General features: G+C 43.4%; 1 protein-coding gene across 3 annotated transcripts in view; it reads right to left on the bottom strand.

The window, feature by feature from the left end:
* NUDT4 (nudix hydrolase 4) overlaps window positions 1-19,568 on the bottom strand; it is a 30,976-nt gene extending 11,408 nt beyond the window's left edge. The window contains exons 1-2 of one of the 3 annotated variants that reach the window (XM_009559924.2): window positions 19,198-19,568; window positions 4,052-4,162 (exon numbers count right to left, since the gene is read on the bottom strand). In XM_009559924.2, the coding sequence (XP_009558219.1) occupies window positions 4,052-4,162; window positions 19,198-19,296 (210 nt within the window). In that variant the 5' untranslated portion in view covers window positions 19,297-19,568. Of the gene's footprint in view, window positions 1-4,051; window positions 4,163-9,263; window positions 9,288-19,197 lie in introns of those variants that run through there. The other 2 variants (XM_009559925.2, XM_054075398.1) reach the window with 2 other exon arrangements.
* Between the last annotated feature and the right edge of the window lie 286 nt (window positions 19,569-19,854).

Here is a 19,854-nt window from a genome sequence, read left to right as displayed (position 1 = left end):
CACTCTTGCAGCAGATAAACCTTCAGAATCAGCCTCTCCTCCTCAGAAGTTAAATATATTCATGCAGTCTGGGAGGAATTGCATGTTTTTTGGTAGGCATTTCAATATACTACTAAGTACCAACAAAGCAAGAGTCAGTTTTCAGTGAGACGGAGGAAGAAAACGGAGTAGGAGGTACTTCCTCCATTTGAGAGGCCAGACATCATCAGCCTGACACTTCTGTTTGTCATTTCTCTTTGAACACCACATATACAAACAACTCTTCCATCTTTCATGCTACCCAATTAAAGACTAAGCTCCAAATTCATTTACAGTGTAGCTCCTCATTTACATGATGTCCAATACCTTTCTGAGATTGCTTTATACCGTGACTTCATTTTTAATTCTACTTTCACATTTGTAAAAAACTTATTATACCTAAGGAAATTGACAAATTATCTTAATTGCTCTAACCCATGAAATGCCAGAAAACTGAAATGAAATTTATACTGAACATTTAGTAGAGGTAAAATCTCAAATCACTAATATGAACAGAACTTAAATGACAGGAAAAAAAAAAAAAATCTGTAGTCAGGCACACAGCAGACTGAAACAATCGCAGGGTGTATGTACTCAACTACAAGGATCTTCGCTCTGATTTTAAAACAAAGATTTTAAACATCCTACTGATGGTGAGATTTTAAACATCCTACTGATGGTGGGAATGTAAGGGATATTTAGACCCAGTGGGCTATCATACTGTGAGCTATTAGCTCTCTTACCATTAGGAAGTGCCATATAACTCCCACTATCAACTTCTGTGTTTTAATAAATTAATGGAAACAAATGCTTAGTTTGTGCATGACACAATACTGAAGAAACAAAGTTCAAACCAGTGCCACAGTGTGCCTCCTTTGAAGTTTATTCATTCACAAAACTTAATAGTCCACTTCACTGCACTGTAACCAGCTTGCCAGGTGACACTGACCTTAGTATAAAAATAGAAAGGACAACCATCTCTAGAAAGGTTAGCATGAATTTCCATAGCTCAAGTGAAAACCCGAATACCACTGTGGCTTTTCTTTAAAAATCACAGTTCGCAGTCTCATGGCAGCACACAAGATTCAGTCTGTAGCGTAAGAATATTTTGTTTTAAGGCTAGAGCTTTTAACACTCAAACCCTGGAAACTCTGAAGCTGTAAAATATGTGTCACCAACTGTTTTTTGCTCATTGAAGTCCCTAGTTTTTGAAAAATCTTTACGCATTTGAAAGCACAGCTCAGAGCTGAACATGGCTGGCAGCTGGTGTCTTACTCCAGAACATCACAAAAAACGGCATGGCCACTGTAGCAAAAGTGAGTAAGAATTGGTTTAACTTCTGAGTAAAATGCCTTTGTGCTATCACCACTCAAGACCTTTTTATTTACTGGGTTCTCAACCTTTAAAAACAGTCTCTCTTATGGTGTCTAAGCACTGATGTTATTGCTATTTTTCATCATTTAAAACACACAGCTTTTCTATCATGAAGCCTCTTACTGAAATTTTGATGACTCCACATACACTCTAAGCAGCTACAGAACAGCTTCACATACACTACGCTGAAAGGTATTCAAAGCATTTGCCTAAATCACACATCTACACGCAGCTGGTTTTAAGATTTACTTTGTGTGATAGCATTTGAACAAAACATGATCCAAAGACAGATCTGTGCATGTGTGAAGAAGGCTGACCTCTGTCTTCAGGATTCAAAACAGCCTAGGGTTGCTGAGTACCACGATTCTTTTTCAGAACCACCATGATGTAGGGGCAAGTCTTTTGCTTTGCTCTGAGAAAGAAATGAGGGCAAAACCAAAACTGAGCTGTGGAAAAGCAGCTTCACATCATAACAGCAGGGACTCCTGTTTTTCACTTTCTGATTTGCCCTTTTTTTCTTCTTTCCTGCTGATATGAAAGGAAGAAGTAACTGTATGAACCAGAGTCATTCACAGTGTCTGGGCAGCATCGACACTCTGACTGGGCTTTTATGTTAACAGAGAAATTTGTACTAAGTTTATACTATAGGATGTATCATCCAGTACCATTCTATCCCTATTCCTTAGCTAAGTCAGTTCAACCTTCTCCAACCTTCATGGCCCACGCACTGCAGCACCGCAGAAATTTGCCAGCAGAGCTCCAAAGCCAGGACTTGGAAGTGCTCCTCAGAGTATTCTCAGGATAGAACGATGCATAGTAGAAAAGTTATCAGCCCCCAGATCACAAATGACTGCTATACTACTTTGCTATGATGTCAGCCCAAGAGCTTTTTGTGTAGCACTACATTCCCTGCAAACTGAAAGGCTTGACCGCTCGGGCAGACTTCAATAGTTGATCAAACCCCCTGAGCAACTTTGATGACATACAGACTGCAGACAGGTCCCTTTGAGACTATCCATTCTTCAAAGAAAAAACCCAAATATATGACTACAGTTCAGTCAGCTCTAGTTTGACACACAGAGGAGATTTTACTGCCTCTCATCTTGGAGTGTGCCTTAGGTCAGATCAGCAATCAGAACTACCAATGTTCACAATGAACAGCGAGCCAGTGGACTTGTGCTTTTCAATCTCACTCATCGACTCAGGACAGAGGGAAGTGCTAGGACTTTTCCCAGAGGTACTTAGTACTGCGTAGAAACCTAAATCTTTGTTCCTTTCAAACAGATTGCCTTGTGGCTGCCTCCTTAACTTTCACAAATACCATGGGCACTTATCTGGGTATGTCTTGCGCAGCTCAAAATTGGCTCCTCCAGCAAAACTGAAGATGGAGGGGAAGTCTGGAATAACTTTGTATCAGCGAGGCTTATTTGGGCTTGAACCTTGCTGCATGAAGGCTGCTAGGAGCACTGAACACCGAACTAGTGTGTTCCCTGTTTAAGAGGAGAGTCGAGTCACTGGCACACAGATCATAGCGGATCTCATTTTGACATCGCAGAGCAGGCAGCGTTTGGTGAAAGCTGCACATGCATCAAGTTCCCAAGCCTCTACAACCCAGCACAACTGTCTTAAGGGTAAGCAAGCTAAACCACTAGATAGCACAGCTAAGAAATAATTATTACACCTACTAATTAGCAACAATATTAGTGTGTGTTTTCCAAATAGTAACAGTCAAACCAGGATGAGAAAACTGTTTAAGACTAGCAGAAATCCTGTAGTTCATTCATATACCAGGATGCATCCCTTTCTATTTAAGTAGTATGATATAAAGATTAAAGAGTTGATCTGTTGTCACTTACACATTGCATAATTTCTAGCCAAATAAAATGACTCTGATCTTCTTTGATGTTTTATTTGGCTTACAGTCCTAGCTGTTTGATATTCAAGGAAAACCTAACACTTGTAACAGTTTGCCCAGGAAAAACAAACAGAAAGTTAAACCCCAGAATTTTGAATTTGAAATGTAAGTACCATACTAGAGTCAAAACCTGCACTAATTCATCAAGACTTAAAATCCCCTACCCCTTTGCCTAGGGGCAGGGGCAGTGACAGAAATGCAGACTATACCTGGTGCTTTCTTTATAGCTAAACAGCCTTAAGTGTACCTAACAAGGCCTTTTTATTGTTGAATTCTCAAATGGCTCTCATACAACAGTTTCTAATCTGTTTAGTTTGGAATGTCCTCAAAGGTCTGTTTATTTCTCTTCCTTGTGTAGCTACACATTAATGGTTAGTTCACCTCCAGTCTACTCTAAAAGAGCTGTAAATCAAACATTTTCTGCACGAACACAGAAATGCTACACTATTATAATATGTCATTTGGCATGCAGTCACAGTTCCACTTCCAGTAAGTGTTCATAAAGGCAGACAGAAATTTAGCTATGAAACGACAGCATGCTGGGAAGCAAGCTAATTAGTTCATCTCATCACACTATACCCCAATTCCAACACACAGAATTGCAGCTCTGAATTTCACAACCATGGATGTTTCAGTCAAATCCCAAATATAGGAGGTAGAGTTCCCTCCTTCATCTCAATTCCCATTTAAGGATAACAGCAGCAGAAATTTGATATTTTTTGTTTGTTTGTTCATTCTTGTTACCTCTTCATACACCTCTCTGACGGCTGCTCCCCCCGGCTCTTCTTCTGGTTCCATTCCTCCACCTGGCACAATCCACTGATCTGGGTACCGGCTACTGCTTACCAACAGCACCTATAAATAATTGCAAATGGCTGTTAAATGTAGCTTAAAAGTCAGGAATCTTAGTACTACGTACTTTTTCAGCAATGCACTTATTTACCTAGCCAGATGGATTATAGACTTTAGAAATGAAACACAACTTGCAACCAGGAGTTGTAAGAAAATACCAAAATGATGAAATTATTAGTTATATTAAAAAGACTGGACACTAAGTCAACGTTACTCTAATCTCCTTGCCCAAACACTTTCATCAACTGCTTAGACACAATGTGAAAAATACACAATTCAATATGCACAGGAATGAAGATGTAGAACAAAAATCTAGTAACATCCTCCAGTACTGAGTGAGTCTTAAGGTAATACAGATGGCAAAGCATGAAAATTAAGACATTTTAATCACACAGAAGTTAAACTAACTCTTCTGGAATTGCAATATCTGGCTAAAAAAATGGACTTCGGAAAATGCGTCCAATTTTTATTCTCAGACAAAGCTCTTTTCAGTCACTGAAGTGTTACGTTAGCACAGCATGCTTGCAATATTGCTCAATCTAATTATAAGGGGAGTACTTCATTGGCCCTTGTCCAATTCTGTTTCTTTTAACATTTCTGTAAGAGGCGAAACTGCAACACACTGAATTTTAAATGATTTCTAAATTTAATACAGATTTTTTCCCAAGACACTTCAATTTCACTTAACTTGACTCTGTATCTTGGTTGTATCATTGGTCTACGCCAATTTAAAGAACACTGTCTGTAAGATCCTTCCTTCAGAATAGTCAGGGCTGAGAAGATCTTAGCCACCTGCCCAAACTAAGATGCCTCACATCTAGAGTAAACTGCAGCAGAAGACAATGGAAGTCAGACCTTGACTCAGGACAACGTGAAAACAGTTTAACTCGTAGTTGAGACACATCCTGATTAGTAAGACATCTTCAATCTTCTGTGTAGTAGCACACTTCATAATCTAGGCAATATGCCCTACCCTGAAGTCAAAGGGCAACCGTGTGGAGCAAAGGGAACAGGGGCAGTGCTTGAACCTTTAAAAGTAATTAAAAAGCCAAGCAACAAGAATCTCAGTCTAAAGGTTGAAGCATTGACTGGAACCAGACGACTGAAGTGACACTCCAGCCCTCACCACCTATCTTTATGATCTTCATAAACTCATCTTCTGTTGGATTTAACAGGAAAAAAAGATTCCCCGACGAGGGCAATGGGGAAATGCTTATCACTTATGCTATGTTTCTTTGGCACTCAAGGAAATACAGTGTAGGTTCACCTACAGAAACCAGGGAATGTAATTAAGATGACTGCATATCTTTGTGAATGCAACGATCCATGAGTGTACTGTGGTGCCCTTAGAAAGGCCTCATCTGACAGATATTCTCTTGTTGTAGTGTTTATTTTATTGCAGTCAAGATTCTTCCTACTCTGAATAGTTCTCCACTGTACTAATTTCCCCCAAATCTTTCCTATGCTCAAGAAGGAACACGGCATTGACCTCATTTTGTACAGAATCATTCTTAGCAGCTGAATGTTTGCATTTCCAGTCAACTCAAACATTTTATTCAGCTGTCTAAAAACCTAGAAATAGCCAGCAAAGACAACAACATTAGACAGAAATGCATCTAAACTTGATCCCTACAACCAAAGGTTTTAATTTCCTAGGAACCTTTGAAAGTATAACTGAAGATTCTCACAGAGGGTACACAGCTCCACTAAATGTAGTTTCAGGAAGTTTTTGAACATGTAGGGTTTTTTTTTTCCTGTCCTGTTGACAATGTTTAAAGAGCAGTTGTAAAAATCAAGTTATGAATTCCCAGACATAAGCATTGCACATTATTTTCTGCTGATGAAACCAGCACTCACTGCAGTCGTGTGAAAGCTAGCAACAATGATGAACAAAAGGATGATTATATCACATTAAATCATTCCCAGCTTGGTAGAATGGTTTTAATCAGCATTCACTTTTAGTTAAGGCTAAACACAAAATTCTTAATTACTTTTAAGGGATAAATCAGGTTGCCAGTTTACGCATAAAGCCAGAAATTTTTATGCTCTTATATATAATAGTTGATTACTGATAACCTGATCAACGTTCTATTGAGCTGGGTTTATATATCTATCAGCTTTAAATTACCCTTTTAAAAAGCAGAGGCAAATACATGTAGCAAGTAATCAACATTAAAATACATCAAGTCTGGTAGACAGGCTTTACAGCTATACATACAATAAACTTCCAAGTAGTAAAGCCTGGGAATTCAATTTGGCAACTAGCCAAGTCTCCCCTAATGTGGGATCTGAAGCATTTTTCACAAACTCCTTTCCCTCTATGGTTTATTCTCCTGTAATCCCAATACTTTTACAGTGTGAATCCAAGGGACCACACTAAGGTATATCCCTGAGACCTTCGGGAGCACAATTTTTTCCACCCAGTAACATTAACATATGAAGCCAGCAAGTCCTAGAGCACAGTAGCAAAAACATACTTGGTGGTAATCAATTCCAACAAAAGTCAAGAGGTGATAGTTAGCAATTACAATATGTGTGGTAAGGCTGAAAGGCACTCCATGCAGATTTTTTTCTGTTATGGCAGCAAGCAATCTTGTACTCATTTCTACAGGGGTTTTTTTTTTGTGCATGTGTTGTTTTTTATTCCATGTAGTAGACTGAGTTTTCAGGTGTTTTGATCTTTAAGTGTTCAGCACCCACATCTGAGTACCAGAATTACTAGGCTGTAAATACACAGATCACTTAAAAATGAAGACACGAAAAAGCTGTGCTTGGTTGACAATGCATCATGTGCCAAGAGATGCAAAATCAGCAGCAAAATGCCAGCAATTCATCTTCCCTTAATGTAAGATAAACAAAACAGGAGAAGAGACCCAGGTTGGCTCGATATCCAGTCTTTTTTTGAGGAGGTTCATGTTCACACAGATTGCATTAGCTTACTGAAAATCAAGACTGCAGAATCTCACGCACTTACCTTTTTTTTCTGGCCTACGCACACCAGATTTTGTATTAATCTCATTGGGCTCAGAAGAAAATGAAGGAACTACACAGGGAAACCCATACCCCATATCTCTGAATGCAGAGAGAGGACCAAGATTTCTTGTACTGTGTTACTTGCCAGTGATCACTGCCATTCCCATGTCTCTGAAAAAGCCTTACTATTGATGACTGGCTTCTTCAAAAGGTTTCTGAAATACAGAGTAATGGCATCAAACCTGCTTACCTAGTTCTAAAGTTAAGTTTATCTTACTCCAAAGACTAAGGTAAAGTTATTCTTTTCCATAATACTGCCAAGTGAAGCAGTAAAGCTTCAAAATTCAGCTAGAAGGAGAAAAGGAAAATTCCTCTGCTGTCTTACTAGTCAAGTTTTTACCTTGTTTTCAAGTCCAAGAATAGCAATGACCTTTGAGTGCAGTGAGGAAGAGACATTGCTAGCCAGCCTACTCGTAATAAGCACCTATCTGTATGCTTAACCATGATATGGTTAACCAAAAACCCAAAAAGTAATCACAGGGCAAGTGGCATCATGGGACTTGCTCACTCTAAGTGCTAAAGCCTGCAGACAAACAACTGGAAACTTCTAGAGAAGTATGCCAAAGTTTTGGCCCATTCAGTGTTCTCAAGTCAAGAGAAACACATGAAACAGTTAGCAGCCATCCATTTCAGATGACTAAAATGGCAACAGCTCAGAATAATACTAATTACAGCCAAAAGCTCTTTTTTTTTTCCCCCCATATCAAGCACAGAGGTAGAAAATTACTTAATTTTAAACAAAATATTGTTGCTTACTACCTTCCTTAACTGTGGGCCATTAGAGCTCATAAAAATAATTGTACTAAAATCAGCTTACATTAAAAAAAATAATCAAGGTTAGGGATGAAACTTACTAGACAGAGCAACACCCCCCATGGTGGGATTCTTTGACTTCAGAGCAGAGTCACCTTCAACATAAAAGAATGAAGCAACAACAGCAGAAGCTGTTATAAACCAAATGCAAAATGGGAATTTTTCCATAGCGGATGTATTACTTGCAAGGAAAAATGTACTTATAATCAAACAAGTTCCACAGAAATTTATTTGTCATTAGACATCTTTGCAAGCTCTCTTCTCCCAGCCTAATCACATCTGTTCCTCTCTTCCCGCTGCACATCCCATTTTCTCCCCTCTCATCACACCCACTAATCCTGATGGATAGCCATGTCTGCCTTTTTTCTTTCTACTAAAACTAGCAGTTAAAAGGAATTGCTTTTTAGGGGAAGAGAATCAACCCCCTACTCCCAAAAGGCCTCTAAGCACAAGTGGCTCAGTTACGAAGAACACCACATTGCTCAGGTGTACGACTAAACACTGTGCAGAGAAAGAAATGAGAAGTTAGATGCATGGAAGACGAAAGATTTAGCTCCCACGCTCTATGAAGGTGAGTGCAAACAATTTCAGAAGCTTTAAACTGATCAGTGTATAGGAAAGATTGTAGAGGCAGCAAGAAATAGCTCTCAGCTACAAAACGGTGTTAAAATGCTGTTAGGACAGATGTACTGTTACATCCTCACATCAGAAACATGAACAGGCAAAAAAAATTCCAACCCTTTTCTGAGAAAACAGGACGTACTTTGATGGAAGTTAATACAGTCTAACCTAGCACACTCAGCATGGAGACCTTCAGCCTACATGGTTGAGTCTGCCAAAGTTACAAGCATCTGAAAGAGTCACAGATGATTTAATCCAAATACAGCCAAAAGGGCCAGGCAAGCTCCATGATTTGTTTCAGAACAGCCATAAGCAGATGCTCAGGAAGAGTACAAGTAGGAAATATTTCAGTGTTCCCTAGCACTTCCAATTGTTTTCAGCTCAGGAGCTTCCTTAAAAGTAATGGGAAATGACATTGAATGGCACAACACAGGAACATTAACCAGGAGCAAAGAAAAGCATCTCTTATAAACACTATCAAACCACTAAACGGACAGTTGCACCATATTTGCAGGATTCACTGCACAAGTATTTGGGCAAAAAGTACACATTTCAAATTAGAAAGCATATTTCAATGTGCTACTGTAGTTAGGAATTTCCTTTAAGTAACACTTTTTGCTATTTTAAGAATCCCTACCTCATTTCTGTAGTTCTGAAGCAGTTTCTCAGTTCCCATATAGGTTACCGTGGTATCCTTTTCCTAGAATGTCATGGTCTCTTTTTGGACCCCAGAAAGACGAAAAATGCAAAAGAGCTTTACACCTTGCTGTGGCGATGGCCCACCGGCAGTATTTAGTAAGAAATATACTTGTGCCTTCCTGAAAATATTCTCAGCAGACTGATGGCTTACAGTCCTCATTCTTTACTGCAATCATTTTTCAAAATTACTTTTCTTAACCTGGAGATTTAATGTGCACAAAAGTTATTGCAGAGTAGTAAAATAAACCTTGGGATCAGTTTTGACAGCATTTCAAAAGCTAATTAAAGTCAAGGCTACAACATCCTTACTTTTTCCCTTACACTGGCATAGTGAGTTCCAGAAACTGATCTGGATGAAAACTGGCTTGTACCATTCAAGCTTAGTTTTCAGCCTGCACACGCTCCACTACTGATCAGTACACAGCCACACAAGGGTCACCACCCCACAAACTGCAGCAGAAAGGCATGACTACCCAGTTTCAGATTAGCCCAAGCCAATTCAAAAGCCCCTGGCAAAGTTCTTCAGACAATAGACTGAACAGCAGTCCCCAGCTTTGACAGAGGTTAAAAAGAAGATTTAGTATCAACGAACAGGAACTGGCAGAACAGCAGAGAAACATAACTAGCAGTGCATTAATCCTAATGCTCATTAACTTGAGCACAGCATCTTGAACACAACCCAGAAAACTGGGTTCTGTCTACACAAGGCAAGTCCCAACTTTAAGCAGAAGATCACTCTTCAAGCAGCAGCACAATGCTTGGATATCAGCTAGTGCAACTTTACTGGCATTCTGAAGATGCAAGATAAATAAATATATCCATATATTTTTATAATACTTCAAAAATAGATCTGAAAATTATTTTTCCTTTGAGATCTTATGATTTTAAGGCTACGTGGCAACAGGAAGAAAAACATCAGCCTTTTTCAGAAGTTTTTCTATAACCTGTAACTAAAAAAAAATCTATTATTCTATAAGTTTTATTTCACATTAAATTCGCAGATTTGGCTAACACATTACAGTGATTCAGAATCTGAGTACCTTCCTCTGGCTATTTAAAGTACTTTGTTTTGTTCTTCGGCTGAAGTGTTCCTATCAGGAACAGACAGCACTATACTACTCTGGTACGTCAGTCAGAACGCATTTCCTCACGTCAACAAGCACTCCAGACACCTGTAACATTAGATCTCCCCCTAGGCTTTGGTATGCTTTGGAGAATCAGATGTGACAGGTCTCATGGTGCAGTGAAGGGTGCAGATCCTGCACCCAGCCATATGGCAAAAGGAGATTTCTAGCAGAAAAAAAAACCCCTACAAACAAGACAACCCTCTCCCCTGGGTGTCTATAGAAGAAGTTTTATTTCTCTTGCAAGGTTAGTTCCCTGATCTGCTTTACAGGTTTAGAGTACGTCCTTTCTTCCCTTATGCTAGCCAGTACAGACCCAGGGAAAGCACATAAGGTAGAAGGGGAAGAGCTAAAACTCACATTGCTGCCCATGTCTTTGCAACTTGAAACCAGAGCCTAATCTTGAGCAGGAGAACTGGGCTTTACCGGTTACTCAGCAACATAATCTGTTTGACTAAGGGATCAGCTTCCAAGCACTTGTCAGAAACAAGAACTCCCAAGTCTTTAAGAACCATTCAACTGCAGGTAAAGACATAACAAGGTTACTTCTTGACAAGTACCAGTTATTGTCGCCTTTTATGTCTTTGAGATACTTGGAAAAAAGACATGCATCTTTGAAGACAAAATCTGCTTTAAAATATTGATATGTGTAGATCTGGTTCCACTGAAGTGCTTAAGCACCAAGTCAGATTGTAGTGTTTCAGGAAATAAGTGATGGACCAAAGGCAAACATCTTTCTTCAAGTTGGAATAACTGGTGAAAGCCATCTAATCGCAATAAGCTTTAAATGTTCTACAAACAGGCCTGTAAAAAAACTATACATCAACCTGTGGTCCATGAACTGATGCATTTACAAAAGATGTTTAATAAAACATGGCTATATACGCGTGTGTGTGTATATACGCATATATATATCTCCATCTAGGATTTGTGTATATTTCTGAAGAAGTCTGACACTGCTGTTTCTCAGAAACTGGTAACTTGAGCAGTACTGAGTTAAGTGGGGCAATTTGAACAGAAATTTAACCACCAATTTAAATCCACAAAGTAAACTTAGGATGGTGCAAGTAAGCTATAAAGGATATTTTCCTCAAGTATCTAAACACAAATATCAGTAGTTCAAAAATAGGGCAAAAGACAAAGCATGTTTTGTTGCAGGATACCTCAGCCTGATGTTATACAGGCACGGCTGTGTTTTGTTCTGCCACAGTCCATTTTGAGCAACTAACCACTCCATTAGACACATTTGTATGGCACAGACAAGCAATATCATAGGTACTGGAAAAAAAACAATTGAGGTTTCGCAATTCAAAAAACAGTTCCTGGTTGACTGATCTTAGTATCTGAACAGGCATGATTGAAGACTGAAGTTTCCTGCTGTGGCGGACAGCTGAATTCCTATAGCTTCCCGGAACCCACATGCTTACACTGCTGGCAAGCAGTGGCAGTTTGTCAAAAAAGATCTCAACGTGAAGGCAAGGTGCATATGCAATGCCTGCAGAAAGCTGGTTTTCTGGGGAAGTAAGGATAACAAGGCAGTTGTGTTTTGTAAGTTGGTTACCTAACATAAACCCTACCACAGCAACCTAACATTCACTTATTCTTATTTAACATTAACACAAGCTTAAATCCCTGCAGAACCCCATACCAGCCTGCAGGGATACACCACAAGCAGACACACATCATTAAGAGCCATTTTGGAAGCTATTTATAGATCTTGATTTTTTAAACTATACCACTTCCAACACAACACAATGATGTCCAAAAATCAAGAAAATGCTGAGGAAAAACTACAGTAGCAGGAAAGCTGGGGAGATGCTCCTTATAAGGGAGTGCAGTGACGGGGGAAATGGTTTTAAACTGAGAGAGGAGAGATTTTGAGATTAGAAAGAACTTTTTTATTTTGAGGGTGGTGAGGCACTGGACTAGGTTGTCCAGAGAAGTTGTGGATATTCCATCCCTGGACAGGCTGGATGAGGCTTTCGGAAACCTGATCTAGTGGGAGGTGTCCCTGCCCACAGCAGTGGGGTTGGAGCTGGATGATCTTTAGGGTCCCTTCCAACTCAAACCAGTCTATGATTCTATATCCTCCTGTACGCTAGCAAGGCAGGGACAGGAGACAGAACAAGTGCAAACCACAGTGTGCCTGAAGCACATACTGAAGCATGTATTCTCTGGTATACTAAAATATGCCTATATTCTATTAGGCAATCGTAGGGCAATCTAGGTAATTGGCATCAATCAATACATCGCTTCAGAGAGCACGTCAGCCTTAAATGCAGTGCCAGAGTCACATTTCAGGTTATATTTTAAAGCACACATTACCAGTGCGTTTACACTCAAGGATAAAGAAACCAAGTGACAAATTCTGCATGGAAGTTTTCATCACAAAGCATGTTTATTTGTAATAATTCCTATAATACCTCATTCTGCCACAGTAGCCAGGCGACACATCTGGGCCCCAGTTCTATAGATCAGCTTACATTACACCAGGTCTTTCTGGTTCTCAGATGATTTGGATTCAGGCAAACAAAATTAACATTTTACTTTTTCCTTTATTATCCCTTAATAAAACTATTGCTAATATGAAGCAACAGCTGTAAGGAACCAAATAACAATACTATTTTTTTTAATTAAAAAAGAATCAAAAAACAGTGACAACCAGAACAAAGTAGACTAAACAAGGGTTTCTTAAATCTCCATTTTCTACAGCCCAAGTAATATAATTGTCTATATCAGACCAAAAAGGCGATATAGGAGCTATTATTTTTAATTCAAAATTAAGTGGCAATAATTGACGTGTAAATGTATGCCCTGCTACAGGAAAATAACAACCCAAAACTAAATCTACATTTTCCACAAGTGCATGACAATACAGTTACCTTCACTACTGTCTTGACAGGAAACCCTTCCCATCTTTTTCTCTCTTGTAAAAGGCTGGACAACAAAATGGCAAAATTGAAAGGCCTGAAGACTTTTTCTGTGTTATGAAATTATTTTTTTAGATCTGCTAGCCGAACACTAACGTAGGACTTTCAGTACTACATTCAGTTACATAAAGCATCATTATAGCTGCCAAAATAATCAGAATGCACTCAAGCTTTATATACAAGGTATTAAAAAATAACTGCTCATTTATTTGTATAACATGCAGTTAATGGAAGAAAAATTAAATTAGCTTTTAAAATGGCTTCTGTTATCCAAATGACTGAAAAAAAATGTTTATTACTCTTTGTTCTTGCTGCTTTAAAGGCCTGCCTCGTTCTCTGCTTTGAGAAGCAAGAATGTCGTCCTTGCCTATCATCTTCCCAGACCCTAAAACAGCAGCATTTTATGTACAGCCGTGCCTGCAGAGTACTGACTGTATCAGTAATTCCAACCTGTGGAAGTGGTCAGTCCGCACAGCACCGAGATATTCTCCTGCAGGCTCATCTACATATCCTAGTTGCTTAAGAGATACTTGCATTTCCTCATACACAAATCCATCAGCCCATCCCAATTGGCTGAATACCATCAGCTTTTTGCACACACCTTACAGCCTCTTGCCTGTTCAAATCAAACGCGTTTCACGCCCACACAGCCCTGGTTTGTTTTTTTTTTTTTCCAGAGGATTTCTCCTGCTTAACTTTCAGTCCTTTTTTTTCATTCAAAGGGCAGACAGTACTTGCAATTACTGCTTCATTTCCATTAAGAATGAGAGGAGTCAGCACTTAAGCTCATATCCAGCCATCTTGCTCTCTCTTCAGCCCAAACGACAGCACTGAGAGACCAGAACAGGCGACACTTTAATGCCAGTACTCCCAACAGATCATCTCTACAACTCTGCAAAAAATATACAAAGCTACTGGCCACATTAACTTGGCTATCTGGGCTTTCTCCAGGATTTTTTTTATTTTCTTAAATCCTGGCATATCACGACATGAAGGCTACAAAATCTAAACAAAAGCGGGCTATATAGCAGTAAATTGGCACACGTGGAGTCACTTGATGAAGAAACAGGAAGGGAGGATTTTTGCAGCGCTTCATCTGGACAGCCATCGGTCATCTCACAAGTACGTGGTTTCAGCTGCAATACCAGCTGTCAAGACAAAGCGGAAGCTATGGGCAGGTTGCAAGACTGCAGGCATACCCAGATTCCAGCCTGTAACACCCAAGAGAACTGACTCAACAGTTTTAAGGCTGGCAGCAAAAACTCTTGGTAAATCTAATTGACAGGGTGCCGCAGCTGGAGAGGAGTTCAGCGGCTGTATTTCAGGCTGTTTGCAGGAACCACCAGACTGAATTTTACATCAGTGGTATTATAGAACCCACCTATGTTTCAAATTAAGAAACAAAGTGAACAGCAAATGAATGGGAATACGGTTTTACGAAGGATATCCTTTGTTACCACAGCCTTTTTCAATTGACATGTTGCTTCACTGTCCATAAAAACTCAGCTGTGACATGGAACTTCAACAAGGCTAGGATGGTAGCATTAGAAGTGCAATCTGGATAGGAAATAGACCAAGAGAAGCCACAACACACAGATTTTGCCAAAAGATGACTAACAACAGAGATAATGGAATGCTTTAGTCACTGGCCTGATTTTCATTGGTGATGACCACAGAAAGATATTACTGAAACTTGTACGTCTCCAAATTGAGAGGCAGTGCCTGTCAAGTCACAGTATCAACAGGGAATCCCATGCTGAAGTTGCAGGAGAATTACGCTTGAGAAGAACATGTTGTGAATCTAATGTAACAGAAATTTTTAATACCCTGTGCAAGTTATTCCCACCTCGTGAATTCTGAATTTAGAGGCTTCAATACCACCACTAATCACAATATGATAAATCATGATAAAGACGGGTCCTATCACCGTGGGTTTTTTCTGATACAGCTACTAGAGAAGTATTAGTAATCTTTTACACGATACACTGATATTCCATCTAAAGCAGCTACAACTGTCACCCACATTCAAAAAAAATACAGCTGTCAAACCAAAGTAGATGAAAGAACTATCATGATATGGACTGGCCTTTCAGAAAATCAGAACAGATGTAGGGTGACAGGTTAATTCTAAGATTTGTGTCAGAAGATTGCTGCAGATACTCAATCTTCCAGATAGAACCTGACCAGCTGAATGTGACCTATTGAGATAGTCATGCAGACAGTAACTCCAGTAAACTAAACACTTGGGATTCTGATTTCTTGCTTTAAGACTCCTAAAAATAAATGGATTGCTAAAGAATGCTTTCAGTTGTCTGTTCTGTTTTCTCTTTACAACGTCTAGCAACTCTTTGCTTAGGGAGTAGTACACTTGCAGGTTAAAATAACTGTGAAAACTAGTTTTTTCCCCCCCAAACAGCTTCTACAGGAGCCTGCTGTTCATCTCTTCTCCCTTCCATCACCCAGGTACTGCCTTTCTGCTCCTGCAAAGCAGAAGTCACCCTGCACTTCGAGATCCCTGGAGATGTAAGTCAGCTGAAAATCAGAGGTACAATCTCTAAACAACTGGACAGGAAACACTGAAGACATTCACACAGAGTCTGAAGTAGACCTACACAGACAACTGTGCTGAAGAACAGAAGAAGCAAGTCTCTTCCAGACAATGTGGGGAACGTGGCAGTTGATACAAGTAAATCACAAACAGAAGTCAGGCATCAAGCTTCCAAGGTATAGGTTTTGTGCTGATACAGATAGAGCTGGCTCTTGGGAAACAGCTAAGCAAGTTCAAGATGTTGCCAGTGCTTTTCTGGAAATAACTTACCAGAAAATAATTTGAACTGTTTCCACATGCTTAATTTATGTCCCATTTCTGACTTGGTGTTACTTAATTTCATCCTCAAGTTGTGTCTGCTTGCACAATGCCAAAGCTCAGCCCCATGCCAGCTGTACAGGTGCTCCATCACAATACTCCAAAGAGCTCCAGTGCAACGAGTGTCAGCATTCTCTCTTCTTACACAGCCCAGCAAAGCTGCTGCTACTGCTACCATCTTTAGCCTCAGACGTTCTTCTTACGGTTGAAGAATTTTTTTTAATCTGACAGCTGTCTCGTTTAGATACAAAATTCAAAAAGAATATAGGACGTTGCATCAGGAAATGAAGAATGAATGAAGTTACTGGCAAAGGAGACCCCAATCAACTACAACTGGTGCAAGAAAGCTGTAAGAGTAGCTAAGGTTCTTGAACTGCAAACAAGTCTGAGCTGAAGTAGTATCCAAAAATAAATACCCAAGACATAAAGGGGGAAGCACACTGGAATATCAGAGGTGCTGCTGAAAGCAAATAGAAGCCACACTAACAGCAAGAACTAGCTAAATTTCTGCTGGGCACTCGTTTCCTTTATAACATTACGAAAAGCTGACCAGTGCAATCCCAAGGCTGTATTTACACCACACAGGGAACAGCCTACACTAGAACACCCTACAGAATTTTTGCTGAAGTTCAAGGGTTAGTACTTTGAGATCAGGCCTCTCCCTACTGCATTACATTCCTTACCTGATGTTCAAAAATAAGCAAGAAATTTGTCACATTGACAGTTCAGACAGGACACTAGCTTCTTCCCACACAGAGATAAAAGGGCAAGGGGGAGGGAATTCAACCAAGCCCTAACCTCTGCAGTTAGAATCATAGAATGGTTTGGGTTGGAAGGGACCTTAAAGTTCATCTGGTTCCAAGCCCTGGGCAGGGACACCTTCCACTGGATCAAGTTGCTCAGTTATTTTTAGCTACCAAAGAACAAAATGAAAACAAAAGTTAGGAAAGGGTACACTTCCAGCCCGAGACAGTCTGTAACTGCATTGTGCAACGAAGCGATTCGCAAAGTTCCCAGATGATGGATGGCCAGTGCCATTGACCTGGGCTCAGGAATATAGGACAACTTCCTTCCCACCTCCCAATTCCGCTGCACATAAAATCCAGGCTAAGAGCTACAAACCCACAACACCCCTGAGCTCCAACATTTTTTCATCCCCCCTTTTACTCCCTCATTGGGAAACCCCCATTGAGTCACAACTTTTCCAAACCCAAAACATTCATAGAATCATTGAATCACAGAATAGTTAGGGTTGGAAGAGACCTTAAAGATCATCTAGTTCCAACCCCCCTGCCATGGGCAGGGACATCCCACTAGCTCAGGCTGCCCAAGGCCCCATCCAACCTGGCCTTGAACACCTCCAGGGATGGGGCAGCCACAGCTTCCCTGGGCAACCTGTGCCAGTGCCTCACCACTCTCAGAGTGAAGAAGTTCTTCCTCATATCAAGCCTAAATCTAACCCTCTCCAGTTTATACTCGTTCCCCCTCCTCCTATCACCACAAGCTTTTATGAATAGTCCCTCTCCAGCTTTCTTGTAGCTCTTTTCAGGCACTGGAAGGTCGGCATAAGATCTCCTCGGAGCCTCCCCGGCACGGGGTGTCATTTTAAGGCCAGCACCGGCCCTGCCCTCAATGCCATTACACATTAACCGGGTTTCTGCCCGGCCATACAGCCGGTGCCACCGCGGCAGCCGCGCCCCCCCCCCCCCCCCCCCGCCCAGCGGCACCGAGGGGCGCGCAGAGCCGCGCACAAAGGCGGGCGCCGCGCACGTGGGACCGCGCCCCGCCCCGCCCCGGGTGATGTGCGGGGCCACCGCGCTCCCGCCGCCACCGCCTGCTCCAGCGAGCGGCGTTCGCACGGCTCTGTCTCCTCCCCAGGCCCGGGGAGCCCCGGCGCGACTGTGCAAGCGCAGCGGGTGTCCCTAGGCGGGGTTTGCTCCCATCGCCTCCCTGCTCCAGCGAGCCGGCTTCGCACTGCTTCACTTCCTCCCCCGGAGCCCCGGCGCGACCGTGCGAGAGTAGGGGGTGCCCTTGGGAGGGGTTTGCTCCCATTGCCCCCCCAGACTCCAGCGAGCGCGGTCACCAAGGGGCGCCGCACCTTCCCGGGGTTCGGCTGCGCGTGTGCACGGGGTGACCCTGGGGAGGGGTCTGCTCCCACCGCCCCCCCTTCTCCAGCCGGCGGGGTTCGCGCAGGTCCTCCCCCTCCCCGGCTCGGCTGCAGGCGGTGCCCCTAGCAGGGGTTTGCTCCCATTACCCCCCACCCCAGACTCCAGCGAGCGAGGTTCGCACGGGGAGTCGCATCTTCCTAGGGGAGGGGTCTGCTCCCACCGCCCCCCAGACTCCAGCGAGTGGTGCTCGTACAGCTCCACCTCCTCCCCCGGCTCGGGGCGCCCCGGCGCGACCGTGCGAGTGCCGGGGGTGCCCCTGGGAGGGGTTTGCTCCCACCGCCCCCCTGCTCCAGCCAGCGGGGTTCGCACAGCTCCGCCTCCTCCCCCGGCTCGGCTGCAGGGGGCTGTTCGCTCCCATCGCCTCCCTGCTCGCGTGGCTCCGCGCCGTCGCACCCTCCCAGGGCTCGGCTGTGCGTACGTACGGGGTGCCCCTAAGAGGGGTCTGCTCCCACCACCCCCCCTGCTCCAGCCAGCGGGGTTCGCAGAGTTCCGCCTCCCCCTCCGGCTCGGGGAGCCCCGGCTCGGCTGCAGGGGGTGCCCCTGGAAGGGGTTTGCTCCCCTCCCCACGCTCCAGCAATCGCGATCCGCACGGGGCGTCGCACCTTTCCGGGTCTCGGATGCACGGATGGCGGGGGGGAGGTGTGCGCCTCTCCCCGCCTCCTCCCCGGCTCGAGGAGCCCCGGCACTGCCGGGCGAGCGCACGGGGTGCCCCCGAGGGCCCACACAAAGGGCGGGTGGGTGCCGGCGCCCCCGGCCTCACAAGCGCGTCCCTCGGCGGGCTCACCTCGTCCTCCCGCTCGCTCCGGAAGCAGAGGCACGCCGCCCGCTTCTTGTAGCCCTCCCGGTCGTATGTCCGCGTCTGGTTCGGCTTAAATTTCATCATAGAGGCGGTGACACGCCGGCTGCCTTCGGCCACCACCACGGCTTCGCTCTCACCACCGCTGCCGCCTCCCCCCGGGACGCTCGGGAGCAATGGCCGGTGCCGGCTGTCACAGCAGCAACGCGCCGATGCCGCCGCAGGAGCCGCGCCGCGCCATGGAGGCTCCCCCGGCTCAGCCCCCCGCGGCGGCCGCCCCTGCGCCCACTATTTAACCGGAACGCGCATTCCTGCGCCCGCGCCGCGCCGCGCACGCGCTGTGAGGGCAGCGGTGGGGGGGGGCGGGGGTGAAGGGCCGGTCACGGCGCCGCGGCCGCCGTGCTTAGTCACCGGCGGGGCCGGGGGAGCGGCGCGGGGCGGGCCTTCCCTCCCGGCCTCCATCCCTCCCCCATCCTTCCCTCCATCCTTCCATGCATGCGTCTCTCCCTCCTTTCCCCCCTCCATGCTTCTTTTCCTCCGTGCCTCCCTCCCTCTATGCATGTGTCTCTCCGTCCCTCCCTCCATCCCTCCATGCATCTCTTTCTCCCTCCCTCCATCCCTCTGTGCGTCTTCTTCCCTCCCTCT

The sequence above is a fragment of the Cuculus canorus genome, chromosome 1, assembly GCF_017976375.1.
Source record: "Cuculus canorus isolate bCucCan1 chromosome 1, bCucCan1.pri, whole genome shotgun sequence".
Classification (NCBI taxonomy): domain Eukaryota; kingdom Metazoa; phylum Chordata; class Aves; order Cuculiformes; family Cuculidae; genus Cuculus; species Cuculus canorus.
Note: the sequence above shows the minus strand (reverse complement) of the source record. Positions and strands in the feature narration are given on the sequence as shown.